General features: G+C 39.0%; 1 protein-coding gene across 1 annotated transcript in view; it reads left to right on the top strand.

Annotated features, from left to right (window-relative positions):
* Positions 1–2,490: 2,490 nt before the first annotated feature.
* The window catches only part of SLC13A1 (solute carrier family 13 member 1), a 57,603-nt gene continuing 37,011 nt past the window's right edge, over positions 2,491–23,082 (top strand). Inside the window, exons 1-10 of the mRNA XM_080393983.1 lie at positions 2,491–2,614; positions 4,343–4,471; positions 5,176–5,312; positions 9,896–10,083; positions 10,673–10,730; positions 10,820–10,886; positions 11,407–11,570; positions 16,094–16,213; positions 17,424–17,522; positions 17,612–17,713. Coding sequence (XP_080250109.1) covers positions 2,516–2,614; positions 4,343–4,471; positions 5,176–5,312; positions 9,896–10,083; positions 10,673–10,730; positions 10,820–10,886; positions 11,407–11,570; positions 16,094–16,213; positions 17,424–17,522; positions 17,612–17,713 — 1,163 coding nt within the window. The 5' untranslated portion in view covers positions 2,491–2,515. The remainder of the gene's footprint in view (positions 2,615–4,342; positions 4,472–5,175; positions 5,313–9,895; positions 10,084–10,672; positions 10,731–10,819; positions 10,887–11,406; positions 11,571–16,093; positions 16,214–17,423; positions 17,523–17,611; positions 17,714–23,082) is intronic.

The raw sequence follows: 23,082 nt of genomic DNA, 5'->3' as shown, positions 1-23,082 counted from the left end.
TCTGGTGGCTGACTGCAGGCCTCAGACCAGGGCCCTGCAGACAGGCTCAAGAATTTCAATGCCAATTCTGCAGGCCAATTTCTACTGCCCCATCAGCAATAATTCACTTGGATTAGTACTGGTAGTTCCTTTCCCTTTTCTCTTTTGTTCTGAAATGTGTATGCCTATCCCCACACAGTATTTTGCTATAAATGCCAAAAAAACCAGCCTTTATGATCTAATATCAGGTAGAAGGTATTACCTTTGTCCTGCCCATTGTGAGTTTATGAGTTAAACCACTGAGGAAAATATGGACTCAAGAATCATTCAGAATAGGCCCCTTAAGGACCCCATCTGAAATGTCTTAAGTATGAATGTGAAACATTTGTAACTGCTCTTCAAGAACAACTTTCTTTTACCAGTTGTGCACCCAAACATAATTTCCCCCAGAACATTTATTCTGTGCTGACTTCTGAATTGCTCTTAGTTAATCTCAGAAAGTGTGTTAAAATTAAATAAAATGCATATATGTTATATCTTTGATCACTAAGCTAGCTGCCCCATAAGAGAAGAAAATCAGATTGAGTTCACATGACATATTAGCCACATTTCATTTCCATATATGCCTGACCAGTTCTCTAGGAACTTGTAATCCTCCACAGTTTTTCATATATATGGCATATCAGAATATATTCAAACATATTCTAAAATAGTTCTCAGATTACTGTGTGAATTCTCACCCATGAATTATGGGTGAATTCCATCTGAAACTGTTGACTTGAATACATACATTAAATCTAAATATTCAGCACTTCCACCAGCACCCTGCCAATAGTGCATTCCCTTTTCTATGTTAAAATTAATTTCATTAGAGAATTGACTGCCATTTACCTCTGTGAAGGCTCAGGCAAGGAAAGTGTTGACTACTCCAGCACTGTCTGCAATTTGTCTTAGTTTCTGTTTACTAGATCCCTCTACTCTCCTCTGTTTTCTTCTTATTTCTGCCATTTTAACAGAAATTTTCTTTTACATCTCTGACTGAAACATATTTCGCATCACAATCTTCCAGAATTTGTCTACATTTGTGTTATTCCTTTATAGCAGTCCTCATGCGCATGACAATTTTTCCAGATCTCATGCAATTCCTTTTTCATTTTTGGATATTTGAAGCTTTCCTGATGCAGGCACCATAGTGTCCCTCTCTGTTCACTGTCTCTGAACTCTTTAAACCAAGATTGTCATTATATATTTAGAAGAGTCCCTTTCAAAAGCTACCATTTTTTTTTAACTTCTTTATGCTTTACATTATCTTCTCAGGAGGTCTCAGTCTCGGCTCCCAGGATTGTGTCAAAGCTGTTTTCCCAATTGTTTCTGTGCAGTAGCGAAGGCTTTTATTTCATTATTACTTTCATCCCCAAATTATTTCCCACCTTTGGGTTTTCAATCAATTTCTTCCTGTCAGTTAGATTTGAAATACTGCTTTCCTAGTAAAACCAAAGTCCTAGTTTGCTGGCAACACTGGCAAACTGATCACTTGATTGGTCTGTACCCTGACACATGGGATCCTTGTGTCAAATTAAACGGACAGTAAAAATCTACTCTATTACCTGGCCTTTGGATGGTTCTGATGGTAGCTCAAAGACTCTCTCATATGTTCCTCTTCCTGCTTTCTGCTTCATCTAAGATCCTGAGCATGAAACTATGTTCTTTCCCCTTTCAATCTTTACCCACAGGAAGTGTACAAGCCTCTTTCCTACCTTTTCCTTGTCTTTATTTGATGTTATTCTGTTGTATTACAAAGACGGTACCAAGTTTTCTTTTATGGAAAGCAGGAAAATTCAGGCAAAAGAATTTATTTAATTTTTACTTTTGTCTCAAAAACCATCCTACTCTTAACCTTCTTCAAAGCTGTGTATGAAGTACATGGAACACCTTTTCCTGTTTCTGCATGAGAAAAGAAAATGGGTTTATGCAGGTCATCTAGTCCAACCTTTTGCTCAAAGCAGAACAAAGTTCAGAGCTTGGTGAGGTTGCTGAGAACCTTGTCTTATCAAGTTTTGAATATCCCCACAGACTGAGGTAAAGAATTTTTAATTCTGCTCAGTAAAATGATCTTGCATGTATTTTCACATAATGCCATAACTGGTTTTGGACATATATTCTATGTATATTAGATGTTTCAATTTCCTACTGAAACCACCAGTGACTGGGAGAGCACCGGAAATTTTTGGTTATCTAGTTGTCTAAAACATGCTTTGATTACATAAAGATGTTATAAGGAAGGGCAGGGGGAGAAAGTCATGAGGAGGCTGACATCTAACCTTGGTTTATGATGAACGCTTATCTTATCAACCTACTGTTAATAAACTCACTAAAACAATAAAGATCAAGATTTAATTTTAACTTGGTTTACTGGCCTGCTTTAGCAATGGCTAAAGGTGATAGCTTGGAAAAATATTAATCAGAGTTAGCTATTTAAAGTCAGACCTATTTTTTGGCAGTCTCTGCAGGAAGGTTAATCTACCAGTCATCAACCATGAAGATTCTTAGCTACCTCCTGGCTTACCGAAGGTTCCTGCTCATTGTTCTCACCCCACTGCTTTTACTTCCACTTCCACTTATCATCAAAACCAAAGTAAGTGACCTAATTTGAGAGGTAATTATTTTGCATTTGTATGTTAAACCTGCGGTTCCCAGATCTTTTCAGAATCAGAATGGTTTGGGTTGGAAGGGACCTTGAATGACTTCATGATGTTTGAATTGGGATTTTTTTTTGTTGTTGTGGTCAGCTCACTGTATTTACATAGAAATGTAGAGAAAACAACAGCTTTAATGTATGATTCTGTGCTGGTTACATGAAGTTCTAAATTATATATTTGTTTTCTTGTTCAGAAAATGTTTTTTTTTTTCTCGTTTAACATCATCTAGACTACCTTCAAAATCCTGTCCTTATTATTACATTCTAGCCACTTTTAAACAGCTCTGTATGATTGACAATGGAGATAAATTGTCGGGAAGACACTTGCAATTACCTTTGTATTTGATGATGGGTTTTATTAAGTTCATCATATATTGTGTTTTCTGATAGCAAATGACTGGAATCTGATATTAGAAATTCCCTCTCATTCCTAAATAAAGCAAAAGTTATGGCAGGACACCTTAGTTTTATTTTACTTGCAATAAATTCTTCTAGCATTCAATAACTCGTGATAAATCCAGGCTGATGAAACAGCTATCTAAAAACGTTATTAGTGATTCTATTTGGTACAGCTTTGATGCCAGTGGAATGAAATGGAATTCTCATGTGATGTGTTATCACACATGTGTTATACATATCACGTGTAACAATACACAAAAGTCCAGTTCAGAAGTCCTTGCACCACAGAAAGGTAATGGTTACAGAACAACAGGCTTCATTCTTGTCTCACATCACAGTTTCAATATTTCAGTTTCCTCTCTGAGAGGAAATTATTGAGAAATTCTTAATGACATAGGACTTAAGTAAGACGAACATTTCCTAGGTGATAAATCAATTGATACTGTCAAATTGTTTCATACATAACACAAGATTCCCCCTCAAATTAAATGGTAACCGTAACTGACTGACTTGGATTTAATGTTGTTTTCCAGTCAGAGGTTCCCAGATCCTTTTCATTAAGTTATTCCTTTCCAAATACAAACCATCTCTGCTGCTGCTGAGTAGTTCTGTGCCTTAACCAGTGGCATTAAAAGTTCTAAACCATTTTCCTCAAGAGCAGAAATATAAATAAAAAATTAAAAAAAAAAGAAAAAATCCTGTTTCACAGGAGTTCGAATAAAAGACACTCACTAAAATTACAAGTCTTAAAAGCGAACATGTTTCTTGCCAGTCTTGCACTATGCTTTTAATATTAGATGTTATCCTTGCCTTATTGATGCTGATGACAAAACTTCATTGATTACAGGAGAGACAAAATGTGACCTATTATTGACTACAAGTACTCCTAGAGGTTTGAAGATTTGCTTGCAGCTGCAGACCATTCGTGATTTATGTTAATTCATCATCTGAGAATGGCACAGAATGACCTATATAATTAATTACGTTTGAAGGGAAAAGCAGCTGACTTTTTTCCACTTTTCATAAGTCATAGAATTTAAATAATTTTACTATTTCTTAGGAAAAATTCTTTATTTTACAGACGATGTTTCATACTCAGCAGGGTTATCAATAGGAGGCAACAAGCACCCTAAATTCAGGTCCCTTGACTCATACTTGTTCCAGGTGGGGGGAATCTCTCTACTGACATAGCTGGATTTTTTGCAGTTGTGATTTTTTTTCCTGGATGATCCACTCATATTTCTGTTGGTGTCTTTTGTATTCTAGGAAGCAGAATGTGCATACACATTGTTTATAGTTGCCATCTTTTGGCTCACAGAAGCTTTGCCACTTGCTGTTTCAGCTCTGCTCCCTGCCTTTATGTTCCCATTGTTCGGTATAATGGAATCCAAGCAGGTAAACCTTTTTCCCTCTCTATCATATCGTGGATTTCAATGACAAAATCTCCCAAGAACCATATAATGCTGAAACCTGATAGGGAATCCATGGATTTGCTGAGTGCCAATCACAGCAAGCTTCCTCAAGGCTTGTTTACATGCTTTGACCTCAGAATTTGTTGATTTTTATTTAATATTTTTTTCTAGATTGTGATTCACTGCTTAGATGCCAGTCAATGGAAAAATGCTAGATAGATATAAAATATCCTTAAGGTTACAGAAGTGAGATGACACACTAAAGACCCCATGTGTAAAATGCAAAATGCTGAGCACGTATCTTCATATCAAAGAGGAGACACCACAGATGATCATACTCCAAGTCTGTGTTTAAAATTGTTCTTTCTTCTGTTGGATAGATGACTAAATTAACAAAATTGGCATTTCACTGATGATTTAGTTTGGATGTGAGATGTGACTGATGATCTTAGCTTGTTCATATCCTAAGCCTTCTTTTTCATTTTGTTTTAACACTGTGCACTTTAGTGCAGTTACTCTTGTATCATTCGTTAAATGAAATTAACAGGCTAAATTTAAGCCAAAAACTTTTCTTGGTATTTATGTCAATATATACCCTTAATGATTTATTTTCATTAAAATAATAATACAAAATACTAATAGAAAGTCACCATTTCATTAAAAAAATGGGTTTTGTTTTTATTTCAGGTGGCATCTGCTTATTTTAAAGACTTTCATCTGCTGCTTATTGGAGTAATTTGTTTGGCAACATCAATAGAAAAATGGAATTTCCACAAAAGAGTGGCTTTAAGAATGGTGATGCTGGTGGGTGTCAACCCTGCATGGTATGTGCTAAACAATGTCTTGAAGGACATTAATACTTGTGGAAAGCTATGTATTCCAGAAATGCCTGCTGCTTTTTCTGTAGTAGAAATCCAGCCTTTTCTACTCAAAGTAGATATTTGAAATTATATGATTGATTTGTAGGTGACACTTTATTATTTTGTTGAAATCCTAATTCAAAGTTCCCTGCAGTGATCCTGTTCATAATAAGGAACCTTCAGAAAAAAAAAACCAAACCAAAACAAAACAAAAAACTGATGAATTTGTGGATAATGTAAGAGTCCTGTTTCTTAAGGGTGGTTAGTACGTTACATATCTGATGCCTACAACTGAAAATCTGTGCTACGCTTCTTATTAATTTGTATTTCAATACTGTTTGCAAAATTCTGGATGCTTCACAAAAAGAGTTAAAATGTACATTGAGGAAATAAAAGTCATAAAACTAAAAATGTGGTGCAGGAGGGAAAACACAGTAAGCACATCTTTATTTATGTCTTTTTCTTTGTCTACATATAAAGAAAATATCAGAGTAGGAATTTCCCCAGCTGGATGAGGTGATGAGGGAGATGAAATCATACACTCTGTACTTATTCAGTATCAGTGTACATCTTATGAAGTGAAAAATCTTCTCTTTTCTTGCTTTAAAATCTTGCAGAAAAGTTTTAGGCCAACAGAGTCATCTGTCAGCACACTGGTGAGGCTGCAGATAAGATCTGTAGAGTGAGCCTGGCTTCCCAGAATACATGATGCTTATGACCTTTTGCCAGGAAGCAGTGACAGGAAGTAAAAAGTCAGAAAAATAGAAACCCCAGGTCTAAACAATTAGATGCCTCTTAGATGATCATGGAAACGCTGGAGTATTTCTATTCTGCAGTGATTTGTCTGTCCTAATATTAAACACCACATGTATTTTTATTTTTTCTGTATCTTTTGATAGCTGGTAGCTTTTTTCTTTTTCTTTTTTTTTTTTTTTTTTTGACAAAATGCTCCTTACATTCTTGTTCAACAGCCTCCCGTTATCTTTAGCTGTATTCTTGAGCTATGTGGTTTTAGTTATTTCAGCTTCTCTTTTCTTGATTACTCCTAAATCCTCACCTTTTGGCTGAAACCTTGAAAGGGACAACACAAGTGGATGGCATGCTGCGCTAAGCTGAACACTGCTGGGGAACTTGCTGTGGACACAGAAACCTGCAGCCAGCTGCTGAGGATACCTAGAGCAACTCCACAGACAGCTTTGTAACCCTGAGGAAGCAGTACCCCTCATAACTATCTCATCTCTACCATGTTTCCTGATTATGACAAAAGGATGATAAGATTATGATAAGATGATCTGTGAAGGAAAGGATCCTCCCACCTCTCAGCATCTGCTGCTCCTTAGCTGTGCCCACTGCACAGTGATGCATGCTGCTCTCAGTGCATAGCCCTCCTCCTCCTCCGCTAGCAGGAGACCCCGGCCAGCCTGTGCATGCTGGAGCCTCATCCAGCCAAAGATAGAGATATCACAGCATGAGGTTTCTACATTAGAAGTCATGGGGGATGCAGCACTGGAAGTAGAATAGCAGGAGTCTTCTGGATTTTGCATTCAGCGTTCTTCTGGAGAAACTGGCTTGTATCAGAAGTAGCGTGGGCAGAAGGACTAGGACAGCATTTGCTCCTTTGTACTCGGCACTGGTGACACCACACCCCACATACTGTGTTCAGTTTGGGGGCCCTCACTACAAGAAGGACGTTGAGGTGCTGGAGGTGTCCAAAGAAGAGCAACAAAGTTGGTGAAGGGTCTGGAGAAGAAGCTGAGGGAACTGGGTTGTTTAGCCTGGAGAAAAGGAGGCTCAGGGAGGAACCTTATCACTCTCTACAGCTGCCTGACAGGAGGCTGCAGGCAGGTGGGGGTCAGTCTCTTCTCCCAGGTAACAAGTGATAGGACAAGAGGAAACAACCTTAAGTTGTGTCAGAGGAGGTTTAGATTGGGTATTAGGAAAAATTTCTTCACTGAAAGGGTGGTCAAGCATTGGAACAGGCTGCCCAGGGAAGTGGTGGAATCACCATCCCTGGAGGTGTTTAAAAGACTTGTAGATGTGGCACTTAGGGACATGGTTTAGTAGTGGATTTGGCAGTACTGGGTTAACGGTTGGACTCAATGACCTTAAAGGTCTTTTCCAACCTAAATGATTCTATGGTTCCATGAATCCCAAAAGGCCTCCCATCATTTCAGTTATGTCATCTGGTGTGCAGACTAGCAAGGAAAGCTGAATACATCTATGCAGCCTGCAAGGACTAGAACGGGTAATAAAACATTGACTGTGCATTACATAGCAAAGAGTGATTTTATGGTTGAATGTAAATGAAGTTATCATCCAAGGTTCCATGCAGAATATTTTTTAACAGCACAGGGAGAATAATGCAGAAAAACTGGGGCTGAAAAGGTTAGGATATATTTTATTATTTTAAAATAAATTTTAAAGTCACTTATCAGAGTATACTACACTGTACTAAATGGTCACCTGACCATCAGTCCATCATATACTGGAAATTTATGATGAACAATTTTGAAAGATGGTAGTGAATATCTTAACTTGCTTTGGTTTAAAATCCTCTTGCAAGTACTAAAATTATATTTCTCTACAATTTGAACATTCATATTCAGTGTGCTTAGCCTGAGCAGTATTCTCTACATAAAAATTTCTCCTGAAAACCCAGATTTTCCCAACTTCCATCTGAGGACCTAATCAAAAAATGCATAAATTTAATGGATTTTATTCTACTGATGAAAATTGGTGTCGAATCAGGTCCACCACTCGCAGGTCTGCAGATCATTTCATCATTATGCAATTAAAAGTGCACAGAGAAATGACAAGGTGCCCTGACTGAGAAAAAATAAAGTTTGAAATGTTATTGCTATTAGCTGAAATGAAAGAATAGGAGAGAAATTTTGAATGGCATTTTTATGTTATATAATATGATTTACATTATTTTTGTATCAAATCTAGTCTTAATGTGTTGAGTAATCCTTCCAGTTTTTGTGAAGCTTTTGGTCAAGACTAGGCAATGAATGTTATAAATTGCACAAATGACTTCTCAGAAAATGCTGCACCACAGTCCCACCACTCACAGTTGTTCTCTTGCTGTGGTGATGCATGGTAGGTGTTTAATGATACCGCCAACACCTTGGGACAGGACATCAAGAGGACTACTTTCATTTACAACTGCAAGAGATGCATTAAAATGATGACGTGGCCTGTATTCTAAGTTTACTTTCCAGCTTCACCAGATAGGACATAGAATATTTGTGTTTTGTTGTGTAAAACTAGAATGACTCCAGTCACTGATGCATTTCAGTGCGTTGAACTAGTGCAATCAGGAACTGCAAGAGTTAGCCATGAGCCAGCAGTGTGCCCTGGTGGCCAAGAGGGCCAATGAGATCCTGGGGGGCATTAGGAGGAGCATGGCCATCAGGTCAAGGGAGGTGATCCCTTCTACTCTGCCCTGGAGAGGCTGCATCTGGAGCGCTGTGTCCAGTGCTGGGCTCCCCAGTTCAAGGGAGACAGGGAACTACTGGAGAGGGCCCAGCGGAGGCTACAGGGATGGTGGGGGGACTGGAGCATCTCCCCTGTGAGGGAAGGCTGAGGGAGCTGGGCCTGTGTAGCCTGGGGAAGAGAAGGCTGAGAGGGGATCTTGTCAATGAATGTAAATATTTTAAGGTGAGTGTCAAGAGGATGGGGCTCTTTTCACTCTTTTCAGTGATTCCCAATGACAGGACAAGAGGCAGCAGGCACAAACTGCAACACAAGAAGTTCTACCTGAATATGAGGAAGGACTTCTTCACCTTGAGGGTGGCAGATCACTGGAACAGGCTGCCCAGAGGGGCTGTGGAGTCTCCTTCTCTGGAGACATTCAAAGCCCACCTGGACGTGTCTCTGTGCCACCTGCTCTGGGTGAAGCTGCTTTAGCAGGGGGTTGGACTAGATGATCTCCAGAGGTCCCTTCCAACCCCGACCATTCTGTGATTCTGTGCTTTGTATTAGATTTAGCATAAACTGTGCCAAGACCAGACTAAGACACTGTAATGACCTTCACTTTCCCATTTAATATCAAATAAGATGTTTGTTGAAACACAAATAATCCCTACTCCTGTCTTGGTGCTATGATTCAGAACTAAGTTATGTACCATTTCCTGAATTTTTATTCCTATAACACTTGGACTGGTACCTACAGGATTTACAGACTAAGTGATAAGTCCAAGGGTTTGACCTAGCTTGCACAATATGGGATTAACAACACTAACAGTATATTTTTGAAGTTGTGACATGCATGGTGCTCTTTCTTCAAAGATGATGCATTCTGTAAATAGATATTATTGCTTCTGTTTTAATTTGTAATATAGTTGATCCTTTAACTCTAAAAGACAATAATTTCAATGTCTTTGATCAAGATAATTTTAATTCATAAACAAGTCAATCACAAGTTTTAAATTTTCAGAGTTTCCTACATTCAAGCTTTCTGTTGAAAATACTTTCCATTTATATTCAATAAAGTGGTGATAGGAGGTGTTGCTGTAGCAGCCACAGACTCTTCTCCCCTGTTCCAGGCTTATGCTGGGTTTCATGGTTAGCTGTGCCTTCTTGTCAATGTGGCTCAGCAACACCTCTGCTGCTGCCATGGTGATGCCAATTGTAGAGGCTGTTGCTCAGCAGATCATCAGAGCTGAAACAGAAGCTGATGTGCTGGAGATGTCTTGCTCTAACGGCTCCATCAACCTGGCACTGGAGCTGGACGGTAGGCATGCAGTTTTTGTCTTTGCCCATTCTCGCTCTGCAGAGAAATAAACACTGCATAAAGCTGAGTGGCTAGGGAAGTGCTAGCATCATTACATGCTTCATTATAAGACTTCTCTTGGATTACTGCATGTGAGGTCTCTCATGTTCACAGAGATTAATTAAAGATGAACAGGTGCAGAATATGGCCGTTGTAATGAGAGGAGGGGGAGAAGAGAAAAGAGGGTGGCTTGTTCAGCTTAATAAAACGTCTGAAATGAAATATGGCTACAGGCTATAAATACATTGGGGTTTAACGTTGGCAAAAGAAAAGAGCTCTAGGGTAACGCTGGGAGAACAAATCAATCTGAACCGGTTATGTACAAAGTTGGATTGTAAATGAGTAAGTTTGCTCCTTATTAGAAGATTCAGACTCTGGGGAATAGAAGTCACAAAGGAGTAGGCCACAGCTTGGCTGTTTTTAAGTTTGGCACTTGCAAATGTATTCATGGGATGATGTGAAGTGATTGCATGGGATGGGACATGCTGATGGAGCCTTTCCAGTTTAGCTCCCTTAAATACTTATCTGTCTTTGCATCAATGTCTTACAGAAAATATAGCAGAATGTGAAAGCAGTGACTGGAAAAAGAAAGAAAAACAAGTTAATGGGTAATAGTTATTCATTTACTAAATTCTCTTCCAAGAATTCATCTGAATAGTATATCCGTTTATTACAATACCTGCCTTTGTTTTTCCAGATATGACAATGATGTGGGTAGTACTGTGTGCACAATTGAAAAAGAAAATGAAAAAGAAAAGAAACAGGTACTTAAGGTACTTAAGGTGCCTTTTTGTTATGCAGCTAATATGTGTACCTTAGTTTTACATTAAATCTCACTTCTATTGTAACACCTAACATGGCACAGCCAGCAGTGAAGTTAGTTTCATGGGAATGAGATACATGTGTAGATCCACAAATACATATAGTTTGCTTATGTAGTTATTTCATTAGTGGTTTTGTGCTCCCAGTGTATTTTACACAAGTGAAAGCAACGTCACCAGAGTACAAACTCTGTATATCAGGTGTGTATATATATCAGCATATGTAATGGAAGTTCTTACTTAAAGACTGAGACAGCTCAGGCAAAGGTTTTCAGGATTTGACCTTCCTTCCTTTTTCTTTGCATGAACAACTGTGGTACCACTGTGACAGCAAACCAAACTATGCTGTGTACAGCTATACTGCCAGCAAACTGTCTGGCTCTTCTGGGACATCCTGCAATCCTATTTTTGCCCTTAATGATGAGCCCTTCCTATATATTAATTGGTGTATATTCTCTCTAAGCAGAACCTACCGCCTACTGAAACAGGGAGAAAAAGCAAAAAGGACAAATACAGTGGGATTTTCAAAGTGATGTGCTTATGTGTTGCTTATTCTGCTACCATTGGAGGACTGACCACAATCACAGGAACATCGACTAATCTGATCTTTGCTGAGCACTTCAACACGTAAGAGACTGTACTAAATTATGTGTATTCTTCTTAATCCAGAATTTTAACTGTTCTTTCTTGAGCTTACATGGCTCCTCTAAAATCCATTAGAAACCTTACCCTTTGATTTGATATTATTTTATTATATTACTTTTTACTTTTTGTTAAAGAGATAAAATGAAATTGCATTATTGTATTTACTTTACACTGGGAAATAAGCGATCACCCAATACATGCAACAAGATGACCATTCTTCAGTTAAGTAGTACTTTAGTCTTTGAATAGCTGCATGGAAAAAGGTGGGTTTATCTGAGGAGCAAGACAGTACTTAGCAGGAATATGACAGACATTATCTGGCCTTAAAGGACTGTTACTCATTTCTAAGTACAGCAGGAGCTAAGTTCAGGTCTGCTTAGCAAAGAGCATCAGGAGACTTCCAGGAGGCTGTGCCTAGTGTATTGTTGAAATAGGAATCTAGGTCCATTATCCAAAGAGAAAGCAAATAATTTCAAACCAGCCTGAAACTTTGCATTCAGTGAAACATTTTGTTTTGAGGTTATTAAAACCATTCATTAATATTCCTTTTCTTTCCTAAGTAGAACTACTTTGAAAAGAAAACTGGCAGTTGTCATTCCAAACCTTTTGAAAAACCAATAGGTCTTGCTGAACTTTTTTTTTTTTCTTCTGCAAACTGCTCATTGCTAGAAATATTCCTACTCTAATTTAAAACAGAACACAATCCTTTTATTACCCTCTGTCCACTATTCTGTACCGCACATGACAAAATGGTGAAAAAACTGTTATTAGTAGATTTTCTTCCAACCTGTGTCCCATGAATGGATGAAATTTGACTTCAGCATGCTGCTGAAAGAGAACTGAAGTGGTACAGCATGTGCTAAGGGAATAGCAACAATGCGAACCATATGCAAATTATAAGAATGCCTGTTATTGGGGCCAAAGAAGGGCAGCCTATGGCATTATAAGCCCTTCAGGCTTCAGCTTCTAGACACATAAACACTTCTGGTTCAAGCAGGCTTCACACTCAGGTGCCTGGAAGAATCCAAGATTGATTACTAGGGGTAAGAACTGCTCTTGTTCATTTCACTGAAGTTGTAGGAAACCTGAAGAAAATTGGCTTGCAGCTGCTTTTTCAGTTTGTCTTGGTTGTGAACAATCTCTTCAAGAATGTATAAGCAGGGTGTTGTTTTCTCCCTGTGCCTTCACCCTCTGCTAGGAGCATGTGCTGTACATGGAGTACTGCATGCGTAATCCAGTTATATTTCCCACCAGGATTTTGTTTAACCTTTATGTAATCACTGCTCCTAATCCATAACTTAAGATGAATCTACCACCTAACTGTGTAAATATTTTTATCTTTAACTGTCTTCCTCCCCTTCTCCTTAGAGGCTTTGTTTGTATTTATGCCCTGTCTGAGGTGGGAAGTAACCTCTTAGCATGGCTTGGACACATTTGCTGTCTAACTTCACGTATCATAAGCATCTGAAGTAAAATAATTCAGCAAAAGAGCTGTACATAGAGCATATTCCTGGGTTTCACACTCAGTGGCAAAACACTTAAAATGGTGCTATGAAATGCCATATTCTTCATATCTTCCCTATTTCAGCATTAAAGAATTTGGAATTAGAGTTTATGTTCTCTACTTCCCTCCTTTTCGTTTGTCACATGAAGAGGAAGCCAGTGTATCTGTGTTAGCCCTGGAGCCTGTGTGCTGCCGGGATCCCTCAGCCTGCTGTTGATTTAGGACATGCAATTACGCTGTGTTCCACAGGGCAGAAGGAAACAGTGGCGATGCTGGTGCAATGCTAAGCACGCCTGCCAGTGAGACCAGCTTCCATAAGGGCTCCTTTTCAAGACAAATTTGTTACTGAGCCTCTCAGGGTCAGTCTATTCATTCTTTAATTGTATGCAAAGAGAAGCTACAGTATAGCATCTAGAATATATCCAACTAGGAAATAAAAAGGAAAACAAAGAAAGTAAAAAGTATTGGCTAACACACCGAGAAGTTGTGTAACCAGCTAGTAGGATGAGCACTGGTCTGCTCACCACTGCCCATAAAATACTGAGAAGCCTTTACTGGCTAGTGAGGTATCAGTGAGGATGAGATGGGCTGGTCCTCAATGCTCCCTGGAACAGATCCTCATTGATGCTGGGTCTCTTTCTTCTGACTACATGCTTTTGCCTTTAGCATTTTCTCTCTTTCTGTATTGTTGTTTTTCCTCTTGAATCCTGCATGCTGCTGCAAATCCCCATGTCAGTTATCTCACTACTGCAGTTTTACCTCTCTAATCTTGCCCAGCTTGCTGTAGAAACTTTCCCACAGCTTTTTCCCACACAAAGCAGTTTCTTCAGCCCTGCAAGCCAAGTTTCACAGCTGGGCCGTAGCAGAGCAGGGCTGTGGATCCTAGGAGCACAGGCAGCTGCACCCCAGGGTGTGGGGAAGGCTGTGGAGATGTTAGAGAGAGAAATGCTTACCACACAACATTGTGTCAGGGACAAAACTGAGTTCTCCTATGTTTGTGGAAGAGTAAATCCTACAATCAAACCTTTGGTTCTCTAGTCTGACTCACTGACAGGTTACTCAATTTCCTGAATCCTATTCTGGTAACTGACTTTGTCCTTCCAACATGGAGAATCAAACTTTGCCAACATTACACTATTTCCAACCTAGGCGATCTTATAAAAGTCATAAAAGGAATAATTTTATCTGGATTTGTTCTATGAACCAAATTTGTTGCCATTTGTGGTGTGTGCCTAGGAAGGGTTTATTGTTATCGGCACTAAATCACTGTAAAATGAGGATTATTAAAATCAATCACACTTTTTTCATTTTCCATTGGAAATGGGTCTAGGAAATAGTTCAGTGTGTCCTGTCCATCCTTGCCTCAGGCAAGACCTGTAGTAAATAAGCCAACAATAACAGATAAACCAACCCATGCTATATAACAGGTCATTTTTAAAATCATTGAAACTGATCATCCAGTCTACCTGAGGAATATTTGCTCTGGAGATGAAGAATACCTAACTTTAATATTTGGATTACTAGAAATACTTACATATACATTCAGCCCTGTACAAACTTACTGTGAAACCTGACCACAGTATATTATATAACTGAATTGACTCTTTAACATAAAGTTTTCAAGAGCTTGTTTTGTTGCTTAGTGAGGAATTGTCACACGTAATTCAGGAAAGATCATAAACACTTTACAAGTGATGAAACATTAAATCATTGCTATGCTGATGTCAGTTTTTCCTATCTTGCAATTCGTACATTCAAAAATCGATGTGGCTAATCATGTAAGAAAAGGTAAATAGCCACGGAATCATTAAATTATATGTAATAGCACAATGCTTTTTCTTGTTCCAGTGTCACTGTCTCATCACTATGTACGGTTGCAATTTAGAGCATCACCTCAAGAAATAGGTAGGAGTCCCTGTTGGCACTTTAATTGCAATATATGTAAGCATAATAATAAATCTAGATCAATCCTAAAATTTGCACAATACTTGAGAGAGTGTTTATAATAAGCATTTATTGCCTCAAACACCTACGTGACCATCTGAATTCCTTTTCTCGTAGCAAGGTCTGAAATACAAAAGATTAGCTAGTAGTTGGAAATAGTTGCTACTGCCTCTGTCTGGACACTGTGATTTCCCTTCTGATTTTTGCATTGATGAGGAAGGCTGTTCAAGGAGGCTAGAATTTTCTCACTTTTAGCATTAAAAGCTCTCTCAGTAGAGGTGAAGAAGCTCAAAATCAGAATAACAACTTCTGTTGATAAAGTAAATTGGAAAACAGGATTCATTTACATGGGCGATTTGCCTATCTGGCATCTATTTCATTCAACAGTAAACTGATTTCTTTCAGAGAACCAAAGCCCATTTTTCCCTTTTTTAAAATGCATATGGCAGGGCGAGCTCTGATTGAATGGCCCATATCCATAAACAGTAGATTAAGACAGCCTCAAAGAGACAAGGTGACTGGAGAGAAAAGCCACCTAACAAATGAACATTCCTACCTTTCCTGGAAATTAGTAATAATAATTTGGGTTTAAATCGGTTTTGAATCCCTTATGGAACCTTAAACAATATTAGTCTCAATGTTGTCTCCACTGTTGTCTGTTACATTCATTGGAGCTTGTTCATTTGAGTATATTTTCTTGTGCTAAAGTCTCCTCTCAAAGAACTGCTTTTCTTCAAGTTCTGTTTCTTTGTGGTCCTAGTGGCCCATAACGCTGTGAGTGGCCCTTCCTTGCCCACTGAACTCAGGTTAGACACACCTGGATAGGTGTCAGGTCCCCACAGCTGTTGCTGATCTAGTGCTCAAATAACTGGCACTGCTAGTTCCTGCAGTGGTTGTGATCAGGAACAGGGTGGGAGGGAGAGGACACCAGAGGCTACCTCGTGCTGAAGTCAGCTGCCAGCCAGGAGAACTCTCTTGCAGCAGGGTTTTCTGGAACTTCTCACAAGTCTTTGTTCCTTTGCAAAACTCAGCTGAACAGTTTTTTACTTTCATCCAGACGTTACCCAGCTTGCCAGTGCATCAATTTTGGATCCTGGTTTATCCTTTCCATCCCCATCACAGTTATTATTCTGCTGCTCTCCTGGGTCTGGCTCCAGTGGCTTTTCCTTGGGTTTGAGTAAGTAAATGTAATCAATAAAACTAAAGGTTGATGATATAAGAGATACCTTGTAGCAGGAGTAAACATTGCATCTAAGTTTAACAGGCTCGATAGGAAGATAATGCCGCAACAGTGATTTTTGCATCATAGATTCTGATTTAGGCTGAGTCTTTGGATGGGACAAGAATTTTCTGAAGTGAGGACTCTTGCCTGTCCAACCCAATGTGAAAATTCTGTATCACAAATGGTGGTACCCATTCCTTTAGAACATACACACATCATAACAGTGCATGTGTGCAAGACAGAAGAATACTGATTTTTTTTTTTATACATTTTAGTCTAAGACCGGAAGATTTATAGTCAGGATGTTGCCATTCACTGGAGTCAGGGATTGGCTTGAATACCTGAGCAATATCTGTGTTTATAAACTGGATGATTGTATTTGTAAATGTGAAGTAAAAAACTTCCACTTCTCCAAATTTATATGTGGTGGTATGCTGGGGGGTGGGTTCCTCTCCAGAGCTTGTCCTTTTAAGGTTTTGGAGAGGACAGTATTTCTTTTGTGCTGATTCTTCAAAGCCTTGTTCTCCATGAGTTCACTAACATCTGCAGAGATAACAATGGCACCAGTCTTCCACAGTTATGGGGCTACTTATGGTGCAAGAGATAAAGAGTGAGACTGTGTACCCTTAAGCAGACTTAGAGTCATCCCATGCTTACCACTCTATATGTGAACGCTTATTGTTTCATTTTTCTTGATTGTTTCGATAGTGTTCTATTTAAGAGTGTATAAGGGTCGTTCATATCCAAGAATGCAAAGCTAGTCATAGCAAACAGTCAGCTGATCAGTATGCAGGCTACTCATGCAACAGAAGCTTTTTCATTGCAAAACAAAGTAAAGCAAAGTTGTAGATGACTTTCTTTAAATAGCCAGGCTATGCGTCTGTATGTTTCAATTAGTTTTCATGATTAAAGTTTCATCCTTCTTGGGCAAATGAGGTAGTCGATAACAGGACACATTTTGTTGCTGCCTCTGTCAGTCTCCCACTGTGTTTTGTCAATTAATTCCAATATACTTAGTTTGGTGTGTGATAATTATATGGGCAATATTGCATTGTACAGTGAAAAATTTACTTTCGTAAAGTGCTATTGGTAACTGGAAAGTTTGGACTTTTTTTTTTCTGTATACACTTAATTTATCATTTAATATTGCTAATTTACATTCCAGTTTTAAAAACATGTTCAAGTGTGGCAAGAAGAAAACAGCTAGAGAAGAGGCATCAGCACAGGTGATTCAGAAGGAGTACAAGAAGCTTGGACCAATGAGGTATGTAAAACTATAAATCTGCAAACAATAGTGAGTAAATCCAATTATGGATTCAGGAAAATGTATAACCCATTCTGTTTCTGCTGTAGCTACCCAGAAGCTGTTACACTTGTCCTATTCATTCTAATGACCCTGCTGTGGTTCACCAGAGAGCCTGGCTTCATCCCAGGATGGTCTTCACTTTTCCCAAAGTAAGTAATCTTTCTGGTACACCAACAAGAACTGTACTGTGTCATAACTACAGACCTTCTTTTCTTCTCAATTTTTAAAAACAATAAAACAACAACAACAAAAAACAACAACAAAAACCCCACCTTTTGACATTACAGAAACATTCCAGGCTGAAGTTGTTGAAAACCTTTGTAGTGTATGCAGAATAGGTAAATGCCAGCAATTTCATAGACATGCAACATCTGAAATGTGCCCAATCCATTACAAGATAGAATAATTTGCCTCTTAAAAGGGATTATGCTTAGGTTTTAGACTTGACCCAGTGAGGAAGAATGCATAACAATTGATGCTACATTACCAAATCTGCAATTTCTAGAATAAATTTTTGGTTAGAATTTTTTTATCTACTACCCTTGGTATCAGCCACAATTGTATGCAACATCCCTTTCTTTGATAGCTCTAATTAATGCTATAAATTACTCTCTGTTCATACATATCTCAATGTCATAGTTCAACTAACTACTAGAAAGGCAGGAACAATTCAGGAACTACTACATTTTTTTGCTTTTTGCTGCAGTCCATTCCCCAGGATCACCTAGACTTTTTTTTTTTTTCCCCCCTAAGAAATCAGTAGCTCTTGCAAGAACTTAGAGGACTGTGATATCTCCTGTTGTCTTCCTGTATTACTATAATTTCAGTTCTGTTCTTCTGTGATAAAGTTCTGAGCTTTACTCTGGAGTACTGGGAAGCAGATGCAAGATATGGATAAGCAGAACTTGTGTTTGATTAGGTCTTTCTGGATTTAACATTTATTACTGGATGGGTCAAAGGCTGATGCTGGATTTAGATGGTAATTTGCCATTTTTTTTCCTGTGTGTCTGTCATTTACAACATGTGAACATTCATCCATCATGCCTCTTCTCTTAAAATATTTTCCCACCATTCGTACACTTGCACACCCTCCACAGGACTCTGGCAGAAAGACTGGTACAGGATGTTACAAGGAGTAATTGTGGCCATTTGAAGATTTAAAATGCAAACCAAATTATTTTGTGTAAAAATAACATTAAAAAGTGTATTAAAACCCAAGATTATTATAAAATAATTTACTTTTTAATTACCAAAAAAATTTCCAAAGAATATTTTTTTTCCTTATAACAACAGCAGAGCTGATGATAATTTTATCATATGAAACACTATGTTCTTGAGGGGGTTTTGTAGTCCTGACCTAATCAAGCAATCAGCTAGCTAAGTAATCAGGCTGGCTTTGCTTCTCTTTCTGCTTCATATTAACATCCAGTGCTCATCAAGCACCATTTAACAAGATACATCTGATACTGAAAAACAGACATTGTTTACAACCTCTCAAATATGGGACTTATGGTTCAAATGAATCGGTACAGAGATCTGCATTTTCCTGTTTGAAGTTGTGTGGTTACCACTGTCCGAGGATTTTATTCACTGGCAGGGAAAAGCGGAATATTCATATAATAAGTGGTTACAGGTTCTGCACGGGGGATGTTACTTTGTGGATGCCCTCTGGTGTTTTCCCTGGAAAGAAATGCAAGAACATATCATATCACATGAGGCTGAATCGTGTTATAATTTGGGTGAGGTAACCTGAAGAGAAACAAAGCTTGTGTTATGCCCTAACAAAACCTTTAAGGGGAAAGAAAACATTTCTTACTATTCAGACCTTGCCTATGTCTAGATAGCTTTCATTTCTCAATCAATGGCATTAACAGGCATAAAACCAGGCAATTAGGGTTTTACTTTTCTAAGCAATGAAAACTTCTCAGCAAAGATACGTGAGTGGGTCAAGGAGCCAGCACAGGTACAGCTGTGAGTATTAGTAAGCCATCTTTAAAGAAAACAAAAAACCAGGAAAAAGAACTGAAAACCCAGGAACTGTGCTTCTATCAATGGTTACGTTGCACTCATCACTTGGTGTCCAAGAGGCTTCTAGCAGTGCATGAACTGCAGCTGACATCTCTCACATGCTTGTTCCCTAATGCCTGGCCATACAAAATGGTTCAGCGTTTTGGATTTAAGTATACTGATAGGCATGTGCAAAACTTCCATAAGTTTATGTTACAGCAAACAACTGTAAGGAAATATTCTCTGCCCTTAGAGGTCTGATTTCTTAATAGAAATCTGATAGTACTTACTTTCTGCAGAATCTTATCCCGTTGTCCCAAGTCAGCCTCAGGGAAGCTCTGTCACCTGCACGGATGAGCTTTGTCCTTATGAAAAGCCGCAATGTCAGAGCTATAAGTAACCTTGAGACCTTCCTGGACGAGTGAGGAGGTCCTGTTAGGTGGTAATCACACCACTCCCAGGGTCTTAAACCAGGCAAGACCATCAGTTCATTTATTCTAACTTGCTGAAGATCAGAAAAACTACATATTTCTCTGTGTTAAGCCCAGTGCAGATTTATTTTATTAGAACATGAATTCCCAGAAAGCAACAAGGCTTGGTTTCAGGGTGACAAAGAACAGGTTCCTCATATTTTAGAATTTACCACTTCCCTTGACTGTCTGTTCTGGTGGATAATCACCTCTGTTGCCAAACTAAACAATACAAACTCGCACCTTGTTTTCTGTCTGAATATAGCTTCCAGCCATCTGGTTTTGTCTTTCCCTGCTGGATTAAAAATTTTCTGTGAAAGGTTCTTTAAGGATATGTGTATCTGGTTTAACTGCATCACACTATAAGCTTTGTTTTGACAAACCAAATGGAATGCTCAAAGTTTTGCTTCAGGACAAAAATACCTATCACTTCCACCACCCATGTTCGTGTTCTCAGCCACTTGTGTCCATCCTCACAAGATACTGAATACCCCTTTAAAATTCAGACTTTTTTTTTAAATCCCAGCAGAAATATTGGTATTTAATGATGATAACTCCCCAGTTTTTAAGGGATACTTTTTGAAATGTCAGCCAATTTTTAATCGATATTTGTGCTGTATCAGTATTGAGTAGAACTCAATTTTAAGCTTCATTGTCAGATGCCTTCCAAATACACATTGACTTTACCACTCAATTTTACTTAAGAATATTTCGTAAATCTGTTAAAGACTAATCCTTCCTTTACTGTCCTGCTCTGAGCTCGTTACCCCTCTCTGGAGGCAGACAGCAGGATGTTTTAATAAATATTGTATAACACTATAGAGAGCAGCACAAGGTAAAAAACGTCTGTTTCCTCCCCATCTGTTGACAACACAGGATCACACATAGTTTCTGGTACAGCAGTTTCCTTCCACGTCATGGCCTGATTCCAGGCTGTAGGTATTAGGTTCAATTAAAGGAGTTTCAAGTTGGCCTTTGGCCAGGACTTTATGGACCTCATAAGAAACAGAAAGTTCAGCACTGGGCTGCAGCTGATTACAGCTGTCATATGCAAGGTGGACTTCCCTCACACTTCCTCAGATTATTTCTCGAGTGTAATCTTTCTTTTTTCTGCACAGTTTATTCCTTTCTTACTTCCAGTATAAGGCAACTATGTACTTTTGCCCACAGCCCTGTTCTCTACAATGATCTCAGTTGGAGTAATTTTGAGATCTCCGTAATCCCCAGCTTTGTTGCTTCCTTAGAGGACAATCAGATTTGCAGTGTTATAAGCAGGTAGATGTTGTAGATGCAATTGTGTTACAGCTTGAATGAATGGACTTTGAAACAAGTTTATCTCAAAATTTGATGACTATAAAAAGCTTCTGTTTGGAATGGTGCCATATGTGTCTTCATAATAGTATGACTAGCACTAGGATGTTGTGCGTGTCCCGAGCAGGTTTTCTGAGAATGGTGTTTTGCATCAGGAAGTCTGTTTTTGTGAGCAAAACTTTGCACCTCTGTAGTTCAACAAGGTGAAGTGCAAAGTCCTGCACCTGGGGAGGAACAACCCCAGGTACCAGTACACCTTGGGAACCACCCAGTTAGAATGCAGCTTGGTGGATAAGGACCTGGGGTCCTGGTGGACACCAAGCAGAACATGAGCCAGCAACATGCCCTTGCTGCAAAGAAAGCAAATGGTATCCTCGGCTGTGTTAGGAGGAGTGTTGCCAGCAGGTCAAGGGAGGCGATTCTTCCCCTCTGCTCAGCACTGGTGAGGCCATACCGGGAATGCTACATCCAGTTCCGAGCTCCCCAGTACAAGACACAGATATACTGGAGAGAGTCCAACAAAGGGCCATGAAGATGACTAAGGGACTGAAACATCTCTTCTGTAAGGAGGGACTGAGTGAGCTGGAACTGTTTAACCTGCAGAAGGGAAGGTTGCAGGGGCATCTTGTCAATGTCTACAAATACTTGGAAGTGTGCAAAGAGGTCAGAGCCAGGCCCTTCTCAGTGGTGCCCAGTGACAGTACAAGAGGAAATGGTCACAAATGGAAACATAGGGGGTTTCTCCTGAACATCAGGAAATGCTTTTTACCTGTAAGGGTGACCAAACACTGTCACAGATTGCCCAGAGAGGTTGTGGAGTCTCCGTTCTTGGAGATATTCAAAAGCCATCTTGACAAGGTCCTGGGCAACTGGCTCTGGGTGACTCTGCTTCAGCGGGGGGGGTGGGCCAGATGACCTCCAGAAGTCCCTTCCAACCTCGATCATCCTGTGAAGATGCAGCTGCCTAGAAGAAAGCAGCAGCATGAATTGTTTCTGTATCTAATTCTTGCCTTCCTTCAAAACTCCTAGCAAGTCTTAAAGACTGCAGGATAGGATCCTAGAGGAAAAGATTTTCTGCTCTTTAGAGCCTGTGCATCTGGTCCTAGGCTAAGTGTGATATATAGGCAAAAGACTCTGCCTTAAGAAACTCTAACAAAATAATAATCTGGTTTTTAAAAGTGTTTTCTGTGCTAGCAGACAATAGGAAGCAGGAGACAATATATTTGGGTACGACTTCAACTCCATTGCAGCTTCATTTTGTGACTGTTAGCTGAAACAATGCTGTTTGTGGCATCGGTGTGCTATGCATATTAAGGTTGTTAAAGCAAATGGATCTGCCAGATTATACATTTGTAACATATAACTGGGAGTTGATTTTTCCCTTTCAGAGAAAAGCCCTGGTTGAGTATAAAACCTTAAGCTGCTGGGAAGTTATACGTGGACCTGTAGCTGCATATGCAGAAAAGCATATGGCATGAGGCTGAGAGGACAAATATATTGGTATATTGGTTCGGGAAACTTACAGAAAATATAATAACAAAGCTTAGGAAATGTTAGTTCTAACTTTCTTCAGCAAAATTGTTAGTAATTTGAGTGACCATCTTGACTGAAATAAGACAGACTGGGATATGACACCACCTAACAGTGTTTAACTGAATCGGATGGATGTGTTAAAAGAGCCTTAGAGCTCAGCTTTACACTTTACCTTATCTTGGGGCTACTCTGTAGAA

Source organism: Falco punctatus, assembly GCF_963210335.1.
Source record: "Falco punctatus genome assembly, chromosome: 6".
Classification (NCBI taxonomy): domain Eukaryota; kingdom Metazoa; phylum Chordata; class Aves; order Falconiformes; family Falconidae; genus Falco; species Falco punctatus.
The sequence above is the reverse complement of the archived record's forward strand: the minus strand, read 5'-3'. Positions and strand labels throughout refer to the sequence as shown.